The sequence below is a fragment of the Pediculus humanus genome, genomic scaffold (genome assembly GCF_000006295.1).
Source record: "Pediculus humanus corporis 1103172107481 genomic scaffold, whole genome shotgun sequence".
Lineage (NCBI taxonomy): Eukaryota > Metazoa > Arthropoda > Insecta > Psocodea > Pediculidae > Pediculus > Pediculus humanus.
The window spans coordinates 156981-177506 of NW_002987098.1; the positions used below are offsets into that span (position 1 = coordinate 156981).

A 20526-nucleotide genomic window follows, 5' to 3' on the forward strand; every position below is an offset into this window, starting at 1 on the left:
TTAAAGTTTGCAATTAGCTTGATTTTCACATGCGATTTCCTTAATTTTTTTCCAAAATGTAAAATTTGCTCTTTCGTCGAAAGTTTTCTGAGTTAAATTAAAATCAATTTCCATGTAGGGTAATTTATTTTTAGAAATCGGAAGCCAATCATTCGAAGATGGGTTACCAAATTTAGCAAAATCCGTCCATATTTTCGTTACCATTTCCATAACTTTGAAATCTTTCGAATCGGGTATAATTGTAGATTCAGAAATGTAATGTTTGAACAAGTAACTAACTTCGTCTCCGTGACAAGTACCTAAAAAACATCCCCAATTATAAAAACTTAATATTGAAATTTTTATAAAATTATATAATTATTATACTCGCCTTTCCAGTCGTGGCATCCTAATAATTTTTTCAACGTAAAAGTTTCACCATCGTAAGAAAATTTGTAAACAAATGTCGGATTATTTGTTTTTCCAGAAAAAGCAGAATGATACTCGATAACTTGATTAATGCCGTTTAAAAAATATATATCAGAAAGAGCCTGAAAAATTTGAAAAATTAATTAGCCACAAGGTAGTAAAAAATAAAAAAAAATAATAATAATAATAATAAAAATCTCACATTTATTAAATTTTTTTCTTCGAATCCATTTGGAAAATAATAATTTTCGATTCTTTTAATTATTTCTTCTGATGTATTTGTTCCCGGTTCGACATTTAAATTTTTCGGAAGTAATTTATATAAATTATCTTTATAATTTTCTTTATTGATTATTTTATCACCTAGAAAAAAAAAAAAATTAATTATAAACCTATAAATATTAATTATTTTGTAAATGAAAACAAAAAAAAAAAAAAAACCAACTTTTTAATGCAACCATAATGAGGCCCTCTAATGTGTTAAAACCAATTAGATAAGGTACATCAATTTTTTCCCCTTTTAAATAAAAATCTTCTGGATGATTTGTTAAAACTGCTTCTTCAGATTCTGGTTCTATGCATGGAAGAAAAGCATTTTCCAAGAAATATTCGTCAATCTGTAACAAAAATATAATTTTTTTTTTAAGTTACATTTATAAATTGTTTGATAATATTTATTTTCTTGTCTCTTTTTAATAAAATGATCCTATGATAATAGTTTTACCTCAACTTGTTTTAAAACGTGTCTTCCTTCTCTTATTATTAATTCTGCACTGACTCCTCTTAAAAATTTTAATAATTCATCATCGTCTGATGTTTTACATCCAAGAACTTCTCCCAATTGAAATGCACATTCTCTGGGTTTCCTACATAAAGCCCATGGATTTATTGCCACTCCCGATTGTAATATGGCCTTGTGGAAAAGTCCTTTTGCAGCTTTAGAAATAGACAAATAATGAATAGCAGCTCCACCGGCACTTTCTCCAAATAGTGTTATATTGTCCGGGTTTCCTCCAAATTTTGAAATGTTTGTTTTACACCATTTCAATGCTAAAATAATGTCTTTCAAACCGTTATTTCCAGGGCATTGTTTCGTTTGAAGACTTAAAAATCCTAAAATTTCACATGGTTTCATCAATAAAAAAATTTTTTTTTTTTTTTTTTTTTCGTTAAGTATCGGAATATAAATATGTATAATAAATAAAATTCAATTAAAATATAAATAATAATTTTTTACCCAATGGGCCTAATCGATAATTAATAGTTACAAGAACTACATTTTCGGTTATTAAATAATCAGGACCGAAAAAATCAGTGTTTCCTGATCCTGTATAAAAACCTCCTCCGTGAATCCAAAACATAACCGGAATTGAAATGTCTTCTGATTTGTTCGAGGGTACCTGATAATAATAAATTTTATATTATTGATAATTTTTCTGCAATACGTACATTAGTATATTATTTAATAATAATAATAATAAATAAAAATACTTTTGGCGTGTAAACATTTAAAAACAAACAGTTTTCATCTTGAGTTGGTTCAAAACGGTCTAAAAAAAAATTAAAAGATGGTGCAACCGGTCCTTCGGCTAATGCGTCTCTTATTCCTATCCATGGTTTAACCGGTAGAGGAGCCTAAAACGTATTCAAGTACATTCGTGTCAGACATATTAAAAATAAAATTTTTTTTTATTTTTACTCACCTTAAATCGCAAATCACCGATGGGTGGTTCTCCATACGGGATACCTTGAAAACTTATAAAAGAACTTTTATTATTTCTCGCAGAAACACACATTTTTCCACGAATGAATCCATTTGAAGTTTCTAAAACAACTTGTTCAAAAGGCATGATCACGATCACAGCTGTTTACTTTCGTCCCTCTCGTACTTATAATATAATCAATCAAGGTCATTTAATTGTTGAACCTCATCGATGTTGCCAAATTTATATATTTCCATCTTTGACTTTGACTCATTATATATTTATTTATATATATATGTATATATTTACATGTAAAAATTAAAAGTTTTAAAAAGTTTATATTTTTATAAAATGTAAAAAATCATATTGAATCAAATATAAAAGGGTTTTTATATATATTATCATCATCTTTTTAAACTTAATTAAATGCTTTTGATAATTAATTGAATTTTAAACTCACAGTAAAATTAATTGAATTTTTACAGATAATAATAATAACTTATTATTATGATTTTATAAGTTTGTAAAAAATTTTCCTTATCATTATATGCAAATGTCATTTTAGGTTTGAGAAAAATAAAAAAAAAAAAAACTATGATCACTTATCTTAAAATGAATAACAATTATTTTTTATTATTTTTTATTTGCTCCTAGTTTATTTTGTTTTAAATAATAAAAGTAAAAAATATACTGAAATTTATATAAAAACAACAAAAATTAATAATAGGTCATATTAAGACTTATTATTATTATTATTATTATTATTATTATTATTATTATTATTATTATTTTGTTTGAAAATAAATCAAATTTTATTTACCAAAAACAAAAAAAATTTTTTTTTTTTTTTAAATTTGTTGTGTAAACATAATAAAAAAAAAAAATATTCGAGAAAAAAAAAATAGTGTTAAAAACAGTGTAAAGTAATAAAAAACATTAATACTGGAAGCCATTTTGTGTAATTATTTAAAGAACCTCTTGTTGAATTTTCCAAAAAACCTTCTTTCGAAGTAATCATATATTCATCAAATATATTTTTACGAATTGTATTTTTATCAGATATTCGTAAATATGGTCCATATTGTTCTGTTATTGGTGGCCATTTTTTATTTGAATCACTTGGAGCCCTTTAAAAAATGAATGAATTTTAATATTAATAAATATTTATTTAATTTTAATATTATATAATATATATTTACCCGGTCGTTATAAAATTTGTCCATAAAGTTGACATTGTTCGAGCCATTTTTAATTCTCTTGAGGTATAATTGAATTTATATAAGGGAAATAAGTAGCCAAGCTCGTCAGAATGTGCAACACCTAAAACAAAAAAAATTTAATTTTTTTTTTTTCCGAATTAAATTACTTGATTCCTTTTTTTTGTAAAATGAAAATGTTTTAACCTGCAGGAAGAGGATCGGAATTAATCCAAGAAGGATCCGAAATACGTAGCTTTGATACGTTTCCATAAAAATTAAACGAATAAGCATAGGTTGGAACGTGATTGGAAAGATACCTTAAATTTTCAAATGTTGATGCTTTTAAAAGCCAGACTCCGCATATCTGAAAAAAAAATTTTTTATTTTTATTTTTTAAATTCATATATTGCCCGAAGAACAAATAAAACGGGGGAGAGAGGAGGGGAAGTATATGATAAAAATAACAAAATTATATTTACGTCTACTAAACCAGGCATAACTTCTTTAAATGATTTTTTTTTATCGGTAAAATAAATATTATGTAAGTAATCGGCCATAATTCCAAGATTCTCTCGAAAACCTCCGCAAAAATAAAGAATGTCTCTCGTAACGTTTCCATTGTAATAATTCGTATCATTTATTTTGTTTAAATTATACCCGTAATAAAAACCTTAAAAAAAAAACCTTAAAAAATAAATAAATAAATAATTATAATTTTTAGATTTAAGTAAAAAATAATTTATACCGGCAACGAAAGCAGAACCTTCTTCTCTTGTTATTCCTCCCATTATTGGAATTTTAAGAAATTTTCCTTTACTAAATGATACCCTTGGATGTTCTTCTAAATATTTTTTAGTACCTGCTTTTTGTACGACTAAACTTGTACCACACCTAGCCATGTCTTTGGTCTGCATGTAAAAAAATAAAAAAACAGTTTTTTTAATACTCTATTAAATCAACGATCAAAATATTCAATTAATTATTATTATTAAACATTTATTTTATTGTAAAAGGGAATATTTAAATATAAGAGATTAATTTACAATTTATTATACCCTTTATACTTTTATATATATATATAATTATAAAAATATGAAACTAACTTCAAGTTGAGTGTGAGCACTTATCAAATCATCAACTTTAGCATCGTAAAAACATTTAATAACCTCCGATATTTCATCACTTTTACATTTAAGATTTTTGCCATAATCATAGCAGATTTTGATGGATTTTCGTCCACTGCCCATAAACTCAATGCAGAACCACTTTGAATAATCATTTTATGAAAAAGATCTGTCGAAAAGCATCATCATCATCATCATCATCATCCTTTACAGAGTCAGATTTTAATTTTTTATAAACAATAATTATTATAAATTATTTAAAAATAAAAAGTATAATTTACCTGGTGTGACCAGGGGTGATACAAGAAGAGAACTTGCTGCTGCTGCTCCAGCACTTTGTCCAACAACGGTTACGTCAGATGCGTTACCATTAAAATATTTTATATTTTCTTTAACCCAATTTAATCCTAATATTATATCTAACATTCCGGCATTTCCGGGTATTTCGTCGACTTCGAGCGAAAGAAAACCTGCAATGTTAAATATTAGAGAAATAATATTTATTATAACTGCATCAATAGATTTTTTTAATAAATATAATTACCTAAAATTCCGAGACGGTATTGTACAACAACTAAAACAATATTTTTTTCTAGAAGAAAATCAGGTAAAAAATCATAAGCGGATCCAGCGTAAAAGGATCCTCCGTGAATGTAATACATAACCGGAAACAAAGGACCGTCCGGCGGTGTTATCTGAAAAACGGTTTAATTATCAATTAATTTAATTTAATTTTTTTTAAAACGTTCAAATATTGAAAATAAAATTAACGAACCTTGGGAGTGAAAACGTTAACGACCAAACAATCTTCAACATCTTCCTTCACATCTAACTCGTCTGGATCCAATGGAGGATAAAAAGAAGATGGAGCTTGTGGACAATTTTGTCGCATTTTAGTTGCATCGTAAATACTATCTTTCCAAGGTTCATATTTTTCAGGAGGCTGTAAATTTAATGATATTGAATTAGTTACGTCACAGAGAATAATAATGTCTGATTAATTTTATACGTATTGGTTGTCGAACGAATGACCGCTAACGGTTAACAACAAAAAAAAAAAAAAGTTACAATAAAGCCTCGTTTAAACAATTCTTATTGACATTGAATACGAATTTAATAAATTATACCGCACGTACACACATAATTTTTTTTTTTTTTTTTTCAACAGCTTAAAAGAAAATTTTTTTTTTGTATTATTTTAACCGCGACGTATAAAAATTTGTTCAATATACGTACCTGAAATCTTTTAGTTTTCGATGGTGATTTAGCATAACTGATTCCCAAAAAATGATATATAGGCCTATGAGTGAAAAATGATTTTCCAACTTTTCCTTTTATTTTACCCAAAGTCGGTACATTAACCGTTACAAATTTATTCTCTTTAGATTCAACGGTAAAACAATAATTTAATAAATAAATAAATTGAAATAAAAATAAAAATTTTAAAAATTGAAGATGCATTTTTATGTCGACACTTGTTAATAATCAAAATAATATTGATTAAGGTCGAACCTTATTTTTATTACAATTAAAGGGTATTAAAAAAAAAAAAAATTTTTTTATTTGTAACTTACGAAAAAAAATATTTATAAATGAAAAATAATTTTAAAAAATCACAAACTTTTTGAAGGAAGAAAATTAAAATTAAATATAATTAAATGGGAAAACGATATAGTCCGCGCACAAGACATTAACTTCAATACAGATAGAAAAAGGTAATAAAAATCTCTCGGCCTCTGTAACAGGATTACTGATAATAACTTAATAAATAGACCACTCGACGATTCGGTTATGATGGTAAGCACAATCAGTCAGTACCGACTTAAGGAATTATTTGACAATAATACCAAAAGGGGAAAAGCTATACTTTAAATTTAACCACCTGTTTAATTACCAGAACTATTTTTTGTTTCCAAAAAAAAAAAATAAAATAAAAAAATTTTGTTTTAATCATTACACATTCTTTTTTTTTTTTTTTTTTTTTTTTTTTTTTTAATTGTTACTAACACGTGATATTAAATTTTAAATTTATTTTTAAATCAACATTTTTTTTGTTATTACAAAAATAATAATAATAAAAATATAAACAAAAAATGTGTCGCCTTGGTTATTACTTTTTTTTTTTTTTTTTTTTTGGAGAAAAACAAAAAAAAAAAAATTGTCAAAACGTCTTAGATTAAATAATATACAAACTTTTATATATTATTATTATTATTATTATTAACGATGTAATTTTGTATTTTAGTATTAACTCCGTCAATGAGCCACTTATTTATTTTTTTTTTTAATGCGATTCACAATAATAATGATAATGTCTTGATAGTCAGTTTCTATCTCAAGGATAAAATAATGATTTTTTATATATATAAAAAATTTTATCATATTATTATTATTATTATTTTTTTTTTTGCATTCTAATAAATTAAATTAATGGTTTCAAATCAATATTATTACAATTTTTAAAAAAATAAGTATTAAACATTATTAATATTACTTATAAAGTAATTTTTGTTTAAAGATGGCCGACACAATTTCCTTCTTATGTGGACAATTTTTTTTTTATTTTATGCTCATTTTTTATCTTATATTAATATATGTATATATAAAATAAACTTATAATAAAGTAAGTTTAAAGTAAATTTTTTTTTTTTTTTTAATTTGAAATCGTCGTCTGACCTGGAAAATTTTTGCACAAAACAAAAATGAGTTTTGCTTAAATTTGAGCGGTTTTTTGAGGTCACCATGGAGATAAAAGGCAATATAATTTACGTGTTTCTTGTAATTTATGAGTTTTGGACTGTCACAAACAATCCTAAATAAATTTTCACTATAAAACCATTATATATATATATAATTCTTTAACTAGGTTTGAACCTATTTTGGGGGGGGGGGTTTTTTCTTCTTCCTTTGACTTTCAACTAGCTGCAATTTCAATTAAAAAAATATTTATTTAAAATAATGAATAAAGTATTAAAATAAAAATTTCCCATTTATTAAATTAACAACCCTTAATAATAATAATAATAATAAAACATTTAAAGTTTTATATATTAAATAAACTATAGAAATTATTTAAGTTTTTCAATGTGATTATTAACTGACTTGAGGATATTAATATTTCACAGTGAAAAAAAAACAAATTATAACTTTTAAAATATAAAAAATAATTTTAAAAAAAATCTTATATAATTTACATCTGATTTTAAAAAAATTCAATTAATTTTTATAGGTAAAATTTTATAACTTATGATACTAATCACATTTAACGAAAAAAAAAAACATAGAAATTATTTAATATCGATTAAAATTCAAATTATAATTCAAAAAGTTAAAAAAAAAAAAAAAAAAATTCTATTACCACGTCGTTTATTTTATTTTTAAAAAAAGGCGCATAATTTAAATAAATATTGATCGTGTCACATCCGTCGTCTCGATCGTCGTGATTTCTAATTACACTTTTATTTTTACATATTTATATTATTAACTCATTATTTAATTATTTATATAAAACTATTTTATATAAATTTTTAAATAATTATTTTATCGTTAAATTTTTAATATTTTTTAAGCATAAATTCTTTTTTATTTTATGCATACATTATTATTTTCATAATAATTATTGTTTATGTCAATTGATAAAAATAAATAATAACACAATTTAAACAAAAAAAATTTTCTTCTCATTGACATTGAAATATAATAATAATAATAATAATAATAAATGAATTATTAATAATAATTAATTTACAAAAAGGGTTCTTTTGAATTTAAATAAGAGAAAAATATAAATTTTTAATTTAATCGTTTAAACAACAATAAAAAAAAATTTTAATTAATATATTTATCATTTTCTTTTATTTATATATATTTTTCACCTGACATTTTACATAAATTATTAATTCAATTATCTTTTCATTTATAATTTATTTTTACATTTTTTACAATATTTTAATATTTTTATCAAATATTGTAAAATATTTGAAAACAAAGGAAGTGAATTTTTCTTTATAACTTTTTTTTTCTTCTATGTCATAAAAAACATGATAAAATTTACAGACATTAAACAAAAAAAAAATGAAACTTTTTAAGTTAAAAATGATAAAAAATCAAAAAAAAAAAGGAAAGAAGGAGGAAAAAAGGAAGAGGGTGAAAAAAGCATTTCTTTTAAAGATTGCAACGATTGCATTTTCCGGGATGATAGATGAAAAGAAGTTAAAGTTAGGAGCTAAGTGGTGGCGGGGGAAACAAAAAAAAAAAAAAAAAGAAAAATAGAAAGAAGGAAATAAAAGGAAAGAGGGAAGGAAAAGGGGGACAGGGGGGTCTTATGTACGCATGAGCTGGGGCCTCGGAAATTCACGGAGAGCACCAGTCAGTCGCTTTTCCTAAAGTTCATTAAAATCTTTGTAACTTTGTTTTTTGTGTTTGACTTTTTTCATTACAAAAAAAAAAAAATTAACATGGAAAGTTTTTTGTTTAATTATTTGAAAATTAAATTTTTGGTGTTATGAATAAAATAAACATAAGTTTTATTTATTATTATTATTTTTTTTTATGTGTGTGTGTCTGTGTGTGTTTGTTACTACAATTTATCGTCTTTTAACCCTGGAATCTTAAATATTAAGGTATAAATTAAAAAGAAAATATATTCAAAACTCTCTTTCATATTCATAACCCCCTTTTTTTTTTTTTTTTTTTGGTAAATTATTAACGAATTCAAATAAAATATTAATTAAATTAAAAGTTTTAAAAATACATCTAACACAAATTTATATATATTTTTTTTTAAAAACTTAATTTAACAAATTTTACAAAAATTATTACAAAGATAATAATGATTATAATTCATAATAAAAATAAATAAAATAATAAATAAAGAGCTTAAAAAAGAAAAATATGATTTAAAATTGTTAGCATAATAATAAGAAATTTATTGATTTTTTTTAAATATTATTATTATTATTATTATTATTATATTAAATAAATATTTGTATTATTATAAAGTAAAAGCTGAATAATAATAACTTATATTTATGAATTAAACTGAAAATCAATACATAATTATAATATTTAATAATACTCGACTTCATTTCATTAAAAAAAAAGTTATAAAAAAGTTTGTTTTAAAAAAATAATAATAAAGATTTAAATAACTAATTTATTATTAAAAAAAAAATAATAATAATAATATTTTCAAAAAAAATTTTTTTAAATTCAAAAAGTTTTAAGTATTAAAAAGTATTATTTTAAAAACAAAAAAAAAAAAAAAGAAAGGAAGGAAGAAAACACTTCAAAGTTTGAGTTGTCCAAAAAATAAAGTTTTAAACTTCTTATTAAATATAAAATATTAACATATTATTAAAAATTACAATAAAAACCTAATAATATTTGAATAATAAATCACAGGGAATTATATTTTTTACAACACAATCTTATGTGTTATGTTATTGATGAAAATTGATATTAATAAGTTTATTCGTTTCCATTAGAAATTATTTTAATGAAATTTTTCAATATGTTAGTTTTTTTTTTCGAAAGAAAGATAGAGAAAGAGAGAGAGAAAAGTTTAATAATAATAAACTACTTACTTTATTTATTTAATCCATTATTAATAACTTTTATCGGTTTATGCAACATCTGTAATGGTGTTAACACTAGTTTTTTTTTTTTTTTTTCCCAACATAAAACTTAACATTTTTAATAAATTTTTTGTTTGTGTGTGCATTGCATTTATTTAAAGGTAAAATTACTCATAATCATTTTAAAACTTTACTACTTCAATTAAAAGGTAATTTTAAATATTTAATTTATAAAAGATTAATTAAAAAGGATAAAAATTCAATTTTTAACTTTTTAAGTTATTCCCAACATTTTTTTAATTAGTTACTAGCTATCTTAATAAAAGTTTTAATAAATTTAACTTTATAATGCGTGATTATTAAAAAAAACGTATAAAGTATATTAATAGACTTTAATAAGTTAATTTTTAACAAAAAAAAAAAAAAAAGTTAAAACAATATTTTTAATAAAAGTAAACCTAAACGACATTACAAACGATTCAAACTTTAAAAGCAGATACCTTAATATACCATTTCGATGATTCAATTACAAAACGGTTCGAAATAAATATTTAAGTAATTTAACTTCATTATCTACAATTCAAATAAAAAATAGATTATTAATGTAAAATTAATTTTTCATTAATAACTCAATAACAGCACGATATAAAATTCACAAAAACATTATCACACACAAATCCCATAAAATCTTATTTGAAAGAATCGAGCCCACATTAAACTAACACAACGACTTGAGATTAATAACTAAGAAATCAAAGTTTGGCAACAACGCATAGCGCTTTCAAAGTACAAAAAAAAAAAAAAAACAACCAGAGTTATTAAATGATAGAGATTTTGTTTGAAATACAATATATATTTTTGTAAATTTTTGTTTTGTTTCGTTTTTTTTTGTCTTTTTAAAAAAAAAAAACTTAATAAGTTGCAAATAAATATTTAGTATTAAATTGAAAACCAGTCTTTTAAAAATTATTTTGTTAGTTAGAAAATATTTCGTTAGGTGCGCTGATTTTCTTTAGCTTCTGCTTTGTAAAAAAAAAAAATACATCAAAAGCAGGAAATCACAGTTAACATTTTGTCGCAAAATGCTAGGAAAAGTGTTTTATTTTGAGTAAAAAAAAAAAAAAAAAGAAAACAATAGGTTTATGTTTATTATGTTTAAATGTTTTCATTTTCGTTACCTTAAATATATATATAATTTTATATAAATGATTTGTTTTACTTTTTTACAAATTTCAAAAATTTATTATGTGTTTTAAGTTTTTGTGTGCTCCATGTTAATGATTCAAGTGTTCCAGCTTTTTTTTTTTTTTAAACGTTTCACTTATTCATCGTAAATGTTATTTATTTATTTCATTTAATATATTAAATGAGAGTGCATTTTCAGTGTAGAAAAATAAATAATAGTAATAAGTAAAAAGAAATTTTATACATATATATATATTTAAAATGAAATATTTATATCGTGTTTTTTTAAAAACATTTACTTATTTAGTGGGTTTGAAATTATATTTAAGTTGAAGACGCCTTGGTTATATAAAAATTGAAGAATGCCAACGCACTTTTTTATTTAAGGAAATTACATTTAATTTATGGTAGGTTACTAAATGATATTTAATTGATTCATATTTTTATGTTTTACAATGTACAATTTATTTTAATTGAATTATTATTAAGTATTTACTGAATGAAAGATTAACGTCATTATTATATGTATATATATAATAAAAATCAATTATCCATCGAGATATATTGTTAACTTTTTTTTATTTATTTATAAAACTTTATGAAATCAATTTTCGCCCTCAATTTCAATTGTAAACATTTCACAAAAAAAAAAAAAAAAAAAGTTATTAAGACAAAGAAAAACTATTTATACAACGTGTTTTATCTCTCATATTAAAAAAATTATAGTTTTTTTTTTTTTTTTTTATTCCTTTTGAACGGAATTTGAACTTGTTAAAGTTTGATTTACTAACAATTTATTTATTCTAATATTTTTCTAAAATTTAAATAATTAAGCGTTAATTGTGTAGTTCAACTTGAAAAAAAAACATTTGTTTATTTTTTACGTAACGTTTTAAAATAGCCTTTGCCCATCCATGGTAGTCATGCTGCTGCATTCACCATTTTTTAACTAATAAATTTTTTATTTATTTCGTGTAATGTTAATCAACGTTACAATTAATAATAATAATAACTGTCTAAACCGAAAATAATAATAATAATAATGAATATAATTTTTTTATAATGTAAAAGTAATGTGTTAAAATCGTGTCGTAATTTTTTTTTTTTTTTTATTAACTTTCATAATTTTCATATTATTTTACCCTTAAAAAAGATAATTTGTAATTTTTTATTTTTGATTTATTTAAAACATAATTTTTCATAAAATGTTTAATTATTTGAATTTTCAATAAATGATTAATCATTTAATTATTATCTGATTAAAGGTCAAATCTTCTTTTTAATTAGACTATCATGGATAATTGTTTGCTTTTTATATTTTGATTCTATTTATATTTATTTTTAAATTTTTTTTTTTTTATATGTGAGTGTATAATAATTTGTATGTAATAATACTCTGAAATAAATAAAAAAAAAAAAAATATTATTGTTATTAATAAGTTAAATGTTTTGAATATATGGTAAATAAGACATTGTAACAACAAGTATAAAAATAATAATAATTATCGAATGAGTTTATAATTATATGAATTTTTTTTCAGAATTTATCACTGTGAAAAGAAGTAATTTTTATTTATTTTCATTATTATTATTATTAGTTTTTTTTGTTATTGTTAAAACTTTATTTATATTCATTCTACATTGGAAAATGTTAAAAAGTGAAGATCCTGTTTTGAGTCACAAAGGAAAATACATTTCAAGATTAAATCATAATTCAAAAAAGGTTTGTTAATATTTACTTAACTTTAATTTAAATTTGTTCAATGTTTCCTACCAATCTAAATAAATAATTGGTTGCAAAGTTTTGTCTTCAACATTTTTTTTTAATGGTATACATATATATATGTATATATTAATTATTTATTTTTTCTTAGCGTATAAAATGTTTGTAAATATTAAATAGTAGTAAATTTGTATTTTCAGTTTTATTTGAGTTTTTCCCCTTTTTTTTTTTTTAAACGTATAAATTTTTAAATAAGATGCTTAAAAAAGTCGAGCTTTATATATTAAGGTATATAAAATAAATTTATCATAGTCCCATAGTTTTCCGTTTTTCAAATGTTGGCACTCTTTTTTTATAAATACTTATTAACCATTTGTCATTTATTTTTTATTTTTTCCAGGTTGAAACAATAAGATTAAGTTTTTTATTTAGGACTATGATTCAATTTCACTTGTTTGAATTAATTTATATGGCGGTTTTCCTATCGTCTGCAGCTCAGGCTTTAGCTTTTTGTCCAAACGGTTGCATTTGCGATGATGATACTCTGGTTGTGTCGTGTAAAGAAGCCAATTTGGACGTGATTCCCATAACTCTTAATCCGTCTATACAGCGTTTAGTGTTAAAAAACAATCGTATTAAAACGGTTGATGCTGCATTTCAATTTTACGGCGAACTTCAATACGTAGATCTTGCGTACAATCATCTAGTCAGCATTCCTATGAAGAGTTTTGAAGCACAGAAAAAACTTTTTGAACTTCATCTTAATCATAATAAAATATCATCAATTAACAATCAAACTTTCGTAGGTTTGAAAAATTTGGGAGTGTTAAGCTTACGTGAGAATTTTTTAGAAGAATTAAGTTCTAATTTGTTCAGTTCGCTCCCGAGTTTGCAAGAATTGGATTTAGGAGTTAACAGTATATCCGTTGTCGATCCTTCGGCATTTTCCGGATTATCTTCATTGAAAATATTGTATCTCGATGATAACCAACTTCGATCCATTCCGACGGGTTCTTTTTCATTATTGGGAAACCTGGCAGAACTCCACATCGGACTAAACGCTTTCACATCCCTTTCTGACGGTGCTTTCACGGGTTTGACAAAGCTTTATAAACTCGATCTCGTGAGTGCTGGACTCGTGAACATAAGCGAAGGAGCATTCAAAAAATTGACGGGTCTGAGAAGCTTGGGATTGGCTGATAATAGATTAGGATCGATACCCACTCGTCAATTGAAGATGATGACAAGGTTGGAAGAATTATCGTTGGGCCAAAATGAATTTAGAATATTGGAATCGAATGCATTTTTGGGTTTGTCCAACCTCCGTCGTCTGGACATATCCGGAGCTCCACACCTGGAAAAAGTCGAAAAAGATGCTTTTAGAGATAACTTAAATTTAGAAACGCTTGTTTTAAGTAGCAATAAAAGACTGTCGCAAATCGAAGAAGGCGCCCTTGCAGGATTACCAAATTTAAAAAATTTAGTTTTGCGCGACAACGCGTTTTCTTCTTTTTCCGAGTCTCTCGTGTCGTGGCTTGAACTTCACGAAATAGACATCGCGGAAAATCCCATCGAGTGCCGTTGCAGCTTATTATGGTTAAAGGAATTATTGATAAAAAAAAATATAAGTCAAATTCTCTGTGCGTCTCCGTCTCATTTGAAAGATCGCCGTCTGAGTACTCTTACGTCAGATGACATGGGATGCTCTTACAGTGATACAAGGCAGCAAGCAATAATAGGAGCCGTGTGCTGCATAGCAGCAGTAATTCTCGCGCTCATAGTTTTTTTTCTCTATCGTTACCGAAAATCTGTCCAAGACGTGCTCAAAGAGTACAAGTGGAATAACAGAGCGATAAGCAGAAAAGAACACGAATATCAGAAAACATTTTCCGATGACGATTTCATCGTTCGTGCAGCTCAACAGCCCACTCTCAAACCCATACCCGTGACAGAACTGTAGCTAGAGCTTTACGCCTCCAGCCCCGCACCCGGAGTTTTTTTCCTTCCGGGCAACGCGGGTACCGCTGGACGGCGACAAATGAATCTACAAAGACAATGTCAATCAAATAAAAAGGAAAACATTCCAGGAAACGGATTTACACTTTTCAGTGGAAAAGACATGGTTAGAAACAGTAATAATAAATTAAACGCCATTGATGTTTATCATAGAGCATATTCAACGAACGGATATAGTGCAACCCGTCCCAATTATAATTACGGCAATGAAACTTACAACGTGACCCCAAAAACATTAAATAAAAATAAAAACTGTTATTACTAAATAATAATATCAATACGAAATTTATTTTAATAATAAAACCTTCATAATATATTTATATATATATATATATATATATATCAAATAATAATAATAATAATAATAATAATAATAATAATAATAATAATAATAAAAATTACGTAAAAAGGTGGTATAAAAAATTAATCTTTTGTATATATATATATATATATATATGCATACGAGCGCACAAAATTTACACTTTTTGAAAAAACTACTAAAAAAGGAATTTTTTTTTAAATATGACTTTATGGAACATAATTTTATTGAGTTTAATTTTTTTTTTTTTTGGTCTTATTTTGTTTGATTCTGAACAAGGCGGGGGGTGGGGGCGAAGAGAAAAAAAAATACATATCACGGTTTACGATGTCATTTTATTTTTTTTTATTTTTTTTTCTAATTTCTTATATATATTTTTTTATATAGATATTTTTATTTATTTATTTTTTAACGTATTTTTGACTTTTTTTTTTGTAGAGAAGAAAAAACAAATGCAGGATGATGATAATAATAATAATAATAGAAAGTCAGTATTATTTGTTTATAAAAAAAATAGTTTTCGATAAGAATTTTATAATTTTTATAAAAAAGTTATACGAAAATGATTTTCTCTCATCTTTTTTTTTCCCCCTCTTTTAAAAAAATCTAAATCGAATGAATGATGTATATATATATTTGTAAAAATTGGAAAAGTATTATTATTATTATTATAATCGAGGCCAAAATGAATAAAAGAAAAAAAAAGTTATCATTATTATTAATAATTAAAATAAATAAAATAAAAGTTTTTTCTTTTTTTTTGTTACACTTGGGTAATATTGAAATTTAGTAATAACAGTTTGCCTTCCCCTCCCCTCTTTCCTATTATTATTATGTATATATATAAAAAATTGATATGTTAAAAACGACTATTTATGATAAAAGTAAAAAAAAGGTAATTTTTAGGTAATTTTTTGTCGTTGGTAAATGACGAAAAACTGAGTTTTCAATATCGGATAATAATAACGTCTTAAATTTCCAATAATAATAATAATAATAATAATAATAATAAAATTTTTATTCCTTACTTATACGGTTATAGAGAGTTTGTAATATTTGCATATCAGGTTATTTTTTTTTTCTTTTCTTTTATTAGTCTACTGAATTAGTAAGTGAATAATAGATTTTTTTTTTTTAGTATTATCGGAAAAATGATAAAAAAAAAAAAGGAAAAAAATTAGATTTTGTGAGAAAAAAAAAAAGGAAAATTTAAAAAAAAAAAAAAAAATACTTACTGTTGTTAAGTGCCTGTCATTATTATTGTGGTACGTCCATTCAATTATTGTATTATTGTAAATAATAATAGTTATATGTATTTTACTTTTTACTCATTATTATTATTATTATTATTTTTTATTAGTAATCACGAATATATATATAAATTAATTAGTTTATATATATATATATATGTATATGGCTTTTTATATTTTGACGAAAACTTTTTTTCTTCCAATTTTGCTACTAATACTAATACTACTCCTCTCTCTCTCTCTCTCTTTCAATTTACTTCTTTGAGCAAAAAGTCAGGTGGTGTAGCCAAATTTTCAGGTTCGTATTTGTTTAATAGAGCCAATGTGTGCCAGAATCATCGACTGCTTTCAATTATTATTATTATTATTTCTGTTACTTACCGTTGTGTTGCCTGAGACCCCTGCTACGTGCTCGAGAAAACAAAAAGTTTTTTCCAAATCCTTTTTAATTTTTTTTTCTTATTAGGCCTTAATAATTCCGTCCACCTTGGATGATGATTAAATTATCCAATTTTGGTTTTACACTTTTTGTGTGTAAATCAAAATTTTGGCCCATTGGATTTCTGAAAAAAAAAGAAAAAGAAAATTTTTATCTCCATCCACGTCATGGCTACAATTTAAATTTAAATTTTTTTTTTTTTGTAAATGATTCATTTGAACGATTTCGGTTGTACATATATATATTTTTAAATTCTTTCCATTTGTTCATTATTATATATATATATATATATATATATATATATATATATATATATATATATATATATATATATATATAAATACGGGTAATATATTATATAATATTATAATATTATAAAAGTGTTGAAATTTTTTTTTTAAATTCATAACAACAGAAAATTTTTCTTTCTCTCTCTTTCTCTCAAATTATATAATAACGAATTTAAAAAATTATTTATATATATATATATAATGGTTTTCCCTTTTAATTTTTTATTTTAATCATTTATTATTATTATTATTAATAAATTAATTAATAATTAATTTTTTATTTTATTGCTTTTAAAAGGGAGATTAATTAAATTTTTCAATTCGATGTTGACAAACAAACAAAAAAAAAAAATTAATCATCAATGGCTTATTTTTAATTTTATTATTATTATTATTATTATTATTTATTTATTTTTTTTATGCATGTATATCGATCAATATATATATTTAAACATTTTTTTTTGCTAATTTGTAATTATTATTATTATTTTTTTTAATTAATAATTTGCTCCAAGTTAATAAATAAACCTGTTGAATAATTTTTTTTTTTTTTTCAAATAATAAATTCTAGTCTTAATTTTATTATTATTATTATTATTTATCCATAATTTCTTTATATATATATCATCATTATGTTCTGTATTTTAAAAATTGTAATAATAATAATAATAATTAACTTGTGTACAGAATAAAATAAATAAAAAAAAAAAAAATTATTTATACCATGACTTGTAAGTTTTTATTTTAATAATAATAATAATAATAATAATATTTAAATTATTTATTTAATTCATTCTTTTCTTTGTTCCTGGATGAATCCTATAATAATAATAATAATAATTGATATCCGTTTTTTTTTTTCTAAAATAAAATTATACATATAATCAATCACAAAAATTGTGAAATTTGAAAACATAAATATGAAAATAAATTGAATTGTTCCCAAGATATTAATAAATAAATTATTAAAAAATTTTCAATAATGACAAATAACTTAAATAATATATATTAATAAATTCCGCCATTTAAAAAAAAAATAAAATAAAATAATAAAGTGAAAATAAATTTTTTTAAAAGCGCGACACAACATAATGATCTTTGACGAAGGTGGTCAAATAATAAAATTAAAAATTTGTTTCCCTCCTTCCCCCCTGTCCCCCTCACTCCCCGAAAATTCGTTTATGTATATGTTTGTTATTACTTATCTATATGGTAATTATGAAATTTAAATCAAACCACAGAAATTTTATTAAAATAAAATTAACAAAAGGCAATAAATAATTATTTATTTGAGATTCTGCGATTTGATTTGAATTCATATTCAGGGTGGATTCAATCACGTGACTAACAAATTAAATCCCAGAAAAAAATTTTTCTTTTTTTTTCCGAACGTTTTCCCTCTCACAAAATTCCTATATAAATTAAATTGTTTATTTTATATTATTAAAATAAATTAATAAATAAACACACGGAAATAATATTATTAAAATATTGTTAATAATAATTAAATATTAATTAAATTCAATCTTTTTTATCAATTTATTATTATTTTAAAAAAAAATATATTTAAGAACAAACTTAAATATCTTGTACAATAAATTCGAAACAGTTAGTAACTAATTCTAATTATTATTATTATTATTATTATTATTTCATTTAATTACATTGCCATATGTATACAAAAAAAAATTATCATTATTATTATTATTATTACTATTTTTTCTTATTGTAATATCTTCAAAAAAAAAAAAAAAAAAAAAACGAAATTTTTCTTTATGCAAGAAACTTAAAAAATTTTATTGTAAATAAAAATCCCAAAATATTATTTATAAATAAAAAAAAAAAAAAAAAATTTCCCATTGACATTTTTTCATTTTTTCAATTACTTAAAGTATCAAAAAATATTATTTCCCTTTAAATACACAGTTTCCATATTTGATATTTAATAGTTATTATTATTATTATTATCAACATCATCATTTAAGGTTTAACAACTGGTGGTAGAAAAGCGCTTTTTAAAATAAAATAATTAATAATAATTGATATTAAATTAAATTTTAAAATTAAAAAAAAGAAAAGTTTTATTATTATTATTATTATTATTGTGGTTGTTTTTGTTATTATTATTTGAGATCAGAAATTAAAAAAAAAAAAAAAAAGAAAAAAATGTTAACGTTTTTTGTTTTTTTTTTTCCTTCCACATTTAACCGCATTTTTAATAAGAACCCGCGATTATATTTATTCAAACTGAAATTTTATAATAAAATAATATATATATATATATATATATATATATATATATATATATATATATATATATATATATATATATATATATATATATATATATATAATACTTAAAAAAAAAAAAAAAAAAAAGAAAAGAAAAGAAAGAAAATATATATGTATCAACACATTACTCTTACTCGGGGGTGACAATTAATAAAAAAAAACTCATAAAAATTAAAATACACAGTTTTCATATTTAATTTAATATTATTATTATTATAAATAATTAAATTGATTTATGCCCTAATTAAAATTCTTATGCATTTTCTCGAATGCCAATAATAATAATAATAACAATAAAGTTAAGTTTTTCAACCAGTTACTTTCTCTCTCTATAAAAAAAAAAAAAAAAAAAAAAAAAAAAAAAAAACCTATTTTTACCGTAAAAATAATTAGAAATATAACTAAAGGATTAACAAAGGTTTTTTTTCTTTTTTTTTTTTTTTATTGCCCCTTTAAAAAAATAATAAAATTTTTTTTTTTTTTTTTTGTTACAACCCACCGCAAATTTTTTTTTTTTTTTAAAATTTTTTTTTTTGTTTTTTTTTTTTTTTTTAAATTTTAAAAATATTTCCTAAAAAATACTTTTTTTTTTTTTTTTTTTTTTTTTTTTTTTTTTCATTATGTGAACCGATACGACAAATTTTTAAGGAACAGATTTTTTTCTTTTTTTTTTGTTTTTTGTACCCGATTTAAAAAAAAAAAAAAAAGAGTAGTAAATTATCAATACGAATATTGATACTAACTAAAATCAAAAACATCAAAACAGATATATATATATATATCATTGATTGAGGAGTAAAAAGAGAGGAGAAAAAAAAAAGGAAAAAGTGCTCTACTCCTTTCTTATAACTGCACATCAGTTTCGGGGTCACTGGCAATATCAGAGTCTTCTAAATATTCTTCTAAAAACTCTGAAGGATTTGAATAATTTTGAACTGACAAATCACCGGAATTTTCCTCGATATCTGACCTGAACATTTCTGTAAATATAAATCCGTAAAT

At 22.5% G+C, this 20526-nt stretch overlaps 5 protein-coding genes across 5 annotated transcripts in view; 2 read left to right on the forward strand and 3 right to left on the reverse strand.

The window, feature by feature from the left end:
- Window positions 1–2258, reverse strand: Phum_PHUM136220 (Esterase FE4 precursor, putative; the record flags this gene model as incomplete). The annotated part of the gene is made up of 8 exons (XM_002424515.1): window positions 1–325; window positions 367–530; window positions 611–771; window positions 854–1025; window positions 1133–1521; window positions 1646–1808; window positions 1900–2043; window positions 2112–2258. 8 exons carry the CDS (start codon window positions 2256–2258, stop codon window positions 1–3), a joined length of 1665 nt encoding a protein of 554 aa, XP_002424560.1.
- Window positions 2259–2744: 486 nt separating this feature from the next.
- On the reverse strand, window positions 2745–5895 carry Phum_PHUM136230 (Esterase FE4 precursor, putative; the record flags this gene model as incomplete). The annotated part of the gene is made up of 11 exons (XM_002424516.1): window positions 2745–2801; window positions 3055–3238; window positions 3311–3431; window positions 3515–3674; window positions 3790–3980; window positions 4056–4218; window positions 4414–4575; window positions 4726–4904; window positions 4979–5129; window positions 5210–5377; window positions 5671–5895. 11 exons carry the CDS (start codon window positions 5893–5895, stop codon window positions 2745–2747), a joined length of 1761 nt encoding a protein of 586 aa, XP_002424561.1.
- A 6948-nt stretch (window positions 5896–12843) lies between these two features.
- Window positions 12844–14878, forward strand: Phum_PHUM136240 (tartan protein, putative; the record flags this gene model as incomplete). Its single annotated transcript, XM_002424517.1, has 2 exons — window positions 12844–12918; window positions 13319–14878. 2 exons carry the CDS (start codon window positions 12844–12846, stop codon window positions 14876–14878), a joined length of 1635 nt encoding a protein of 544 aa, XP_002424562.1.
- Window positions 14879–14956: 78 nt separating this feature from the next.
- Window positions 14957–15158, forward strand: Phum_PHUM136250 (uncharacterized protein; the record flags this gene model as incomplete). The annotated part of the gene is made up of 2 exons (XM_002424518.1): window positions 14957–15050; window positions 15088–15158. The coding sequence occupies 2 exons, from the start codon at window positions 14957–14959 to the stop codon at window positions 15156–15158; spliced, it is 165 nt and encodes a 54-aa protein (XP_002424563.1).
- Window positions 15159–20367: 5209 nt separating this feature from the next.
- The window catches only part of Phum_PHUM136260 (transcription factor Dp-2, putative), a gene marked incomplete at both ends in the record, with an annotated part of 2935 nt that continues 2776 nt past the window's right edge, over window positions 20368–20526 (reverse strand). Inside the window, one exon of the mRNA XM_002424519.1 lies at window positions 20368–20494. Coding sequence (XP_002424564.1) covers window positions 20368–20494 — 127 coding nt within the window. The remainder of the gene's footprint in view (window positions 20495–20526) is intronic.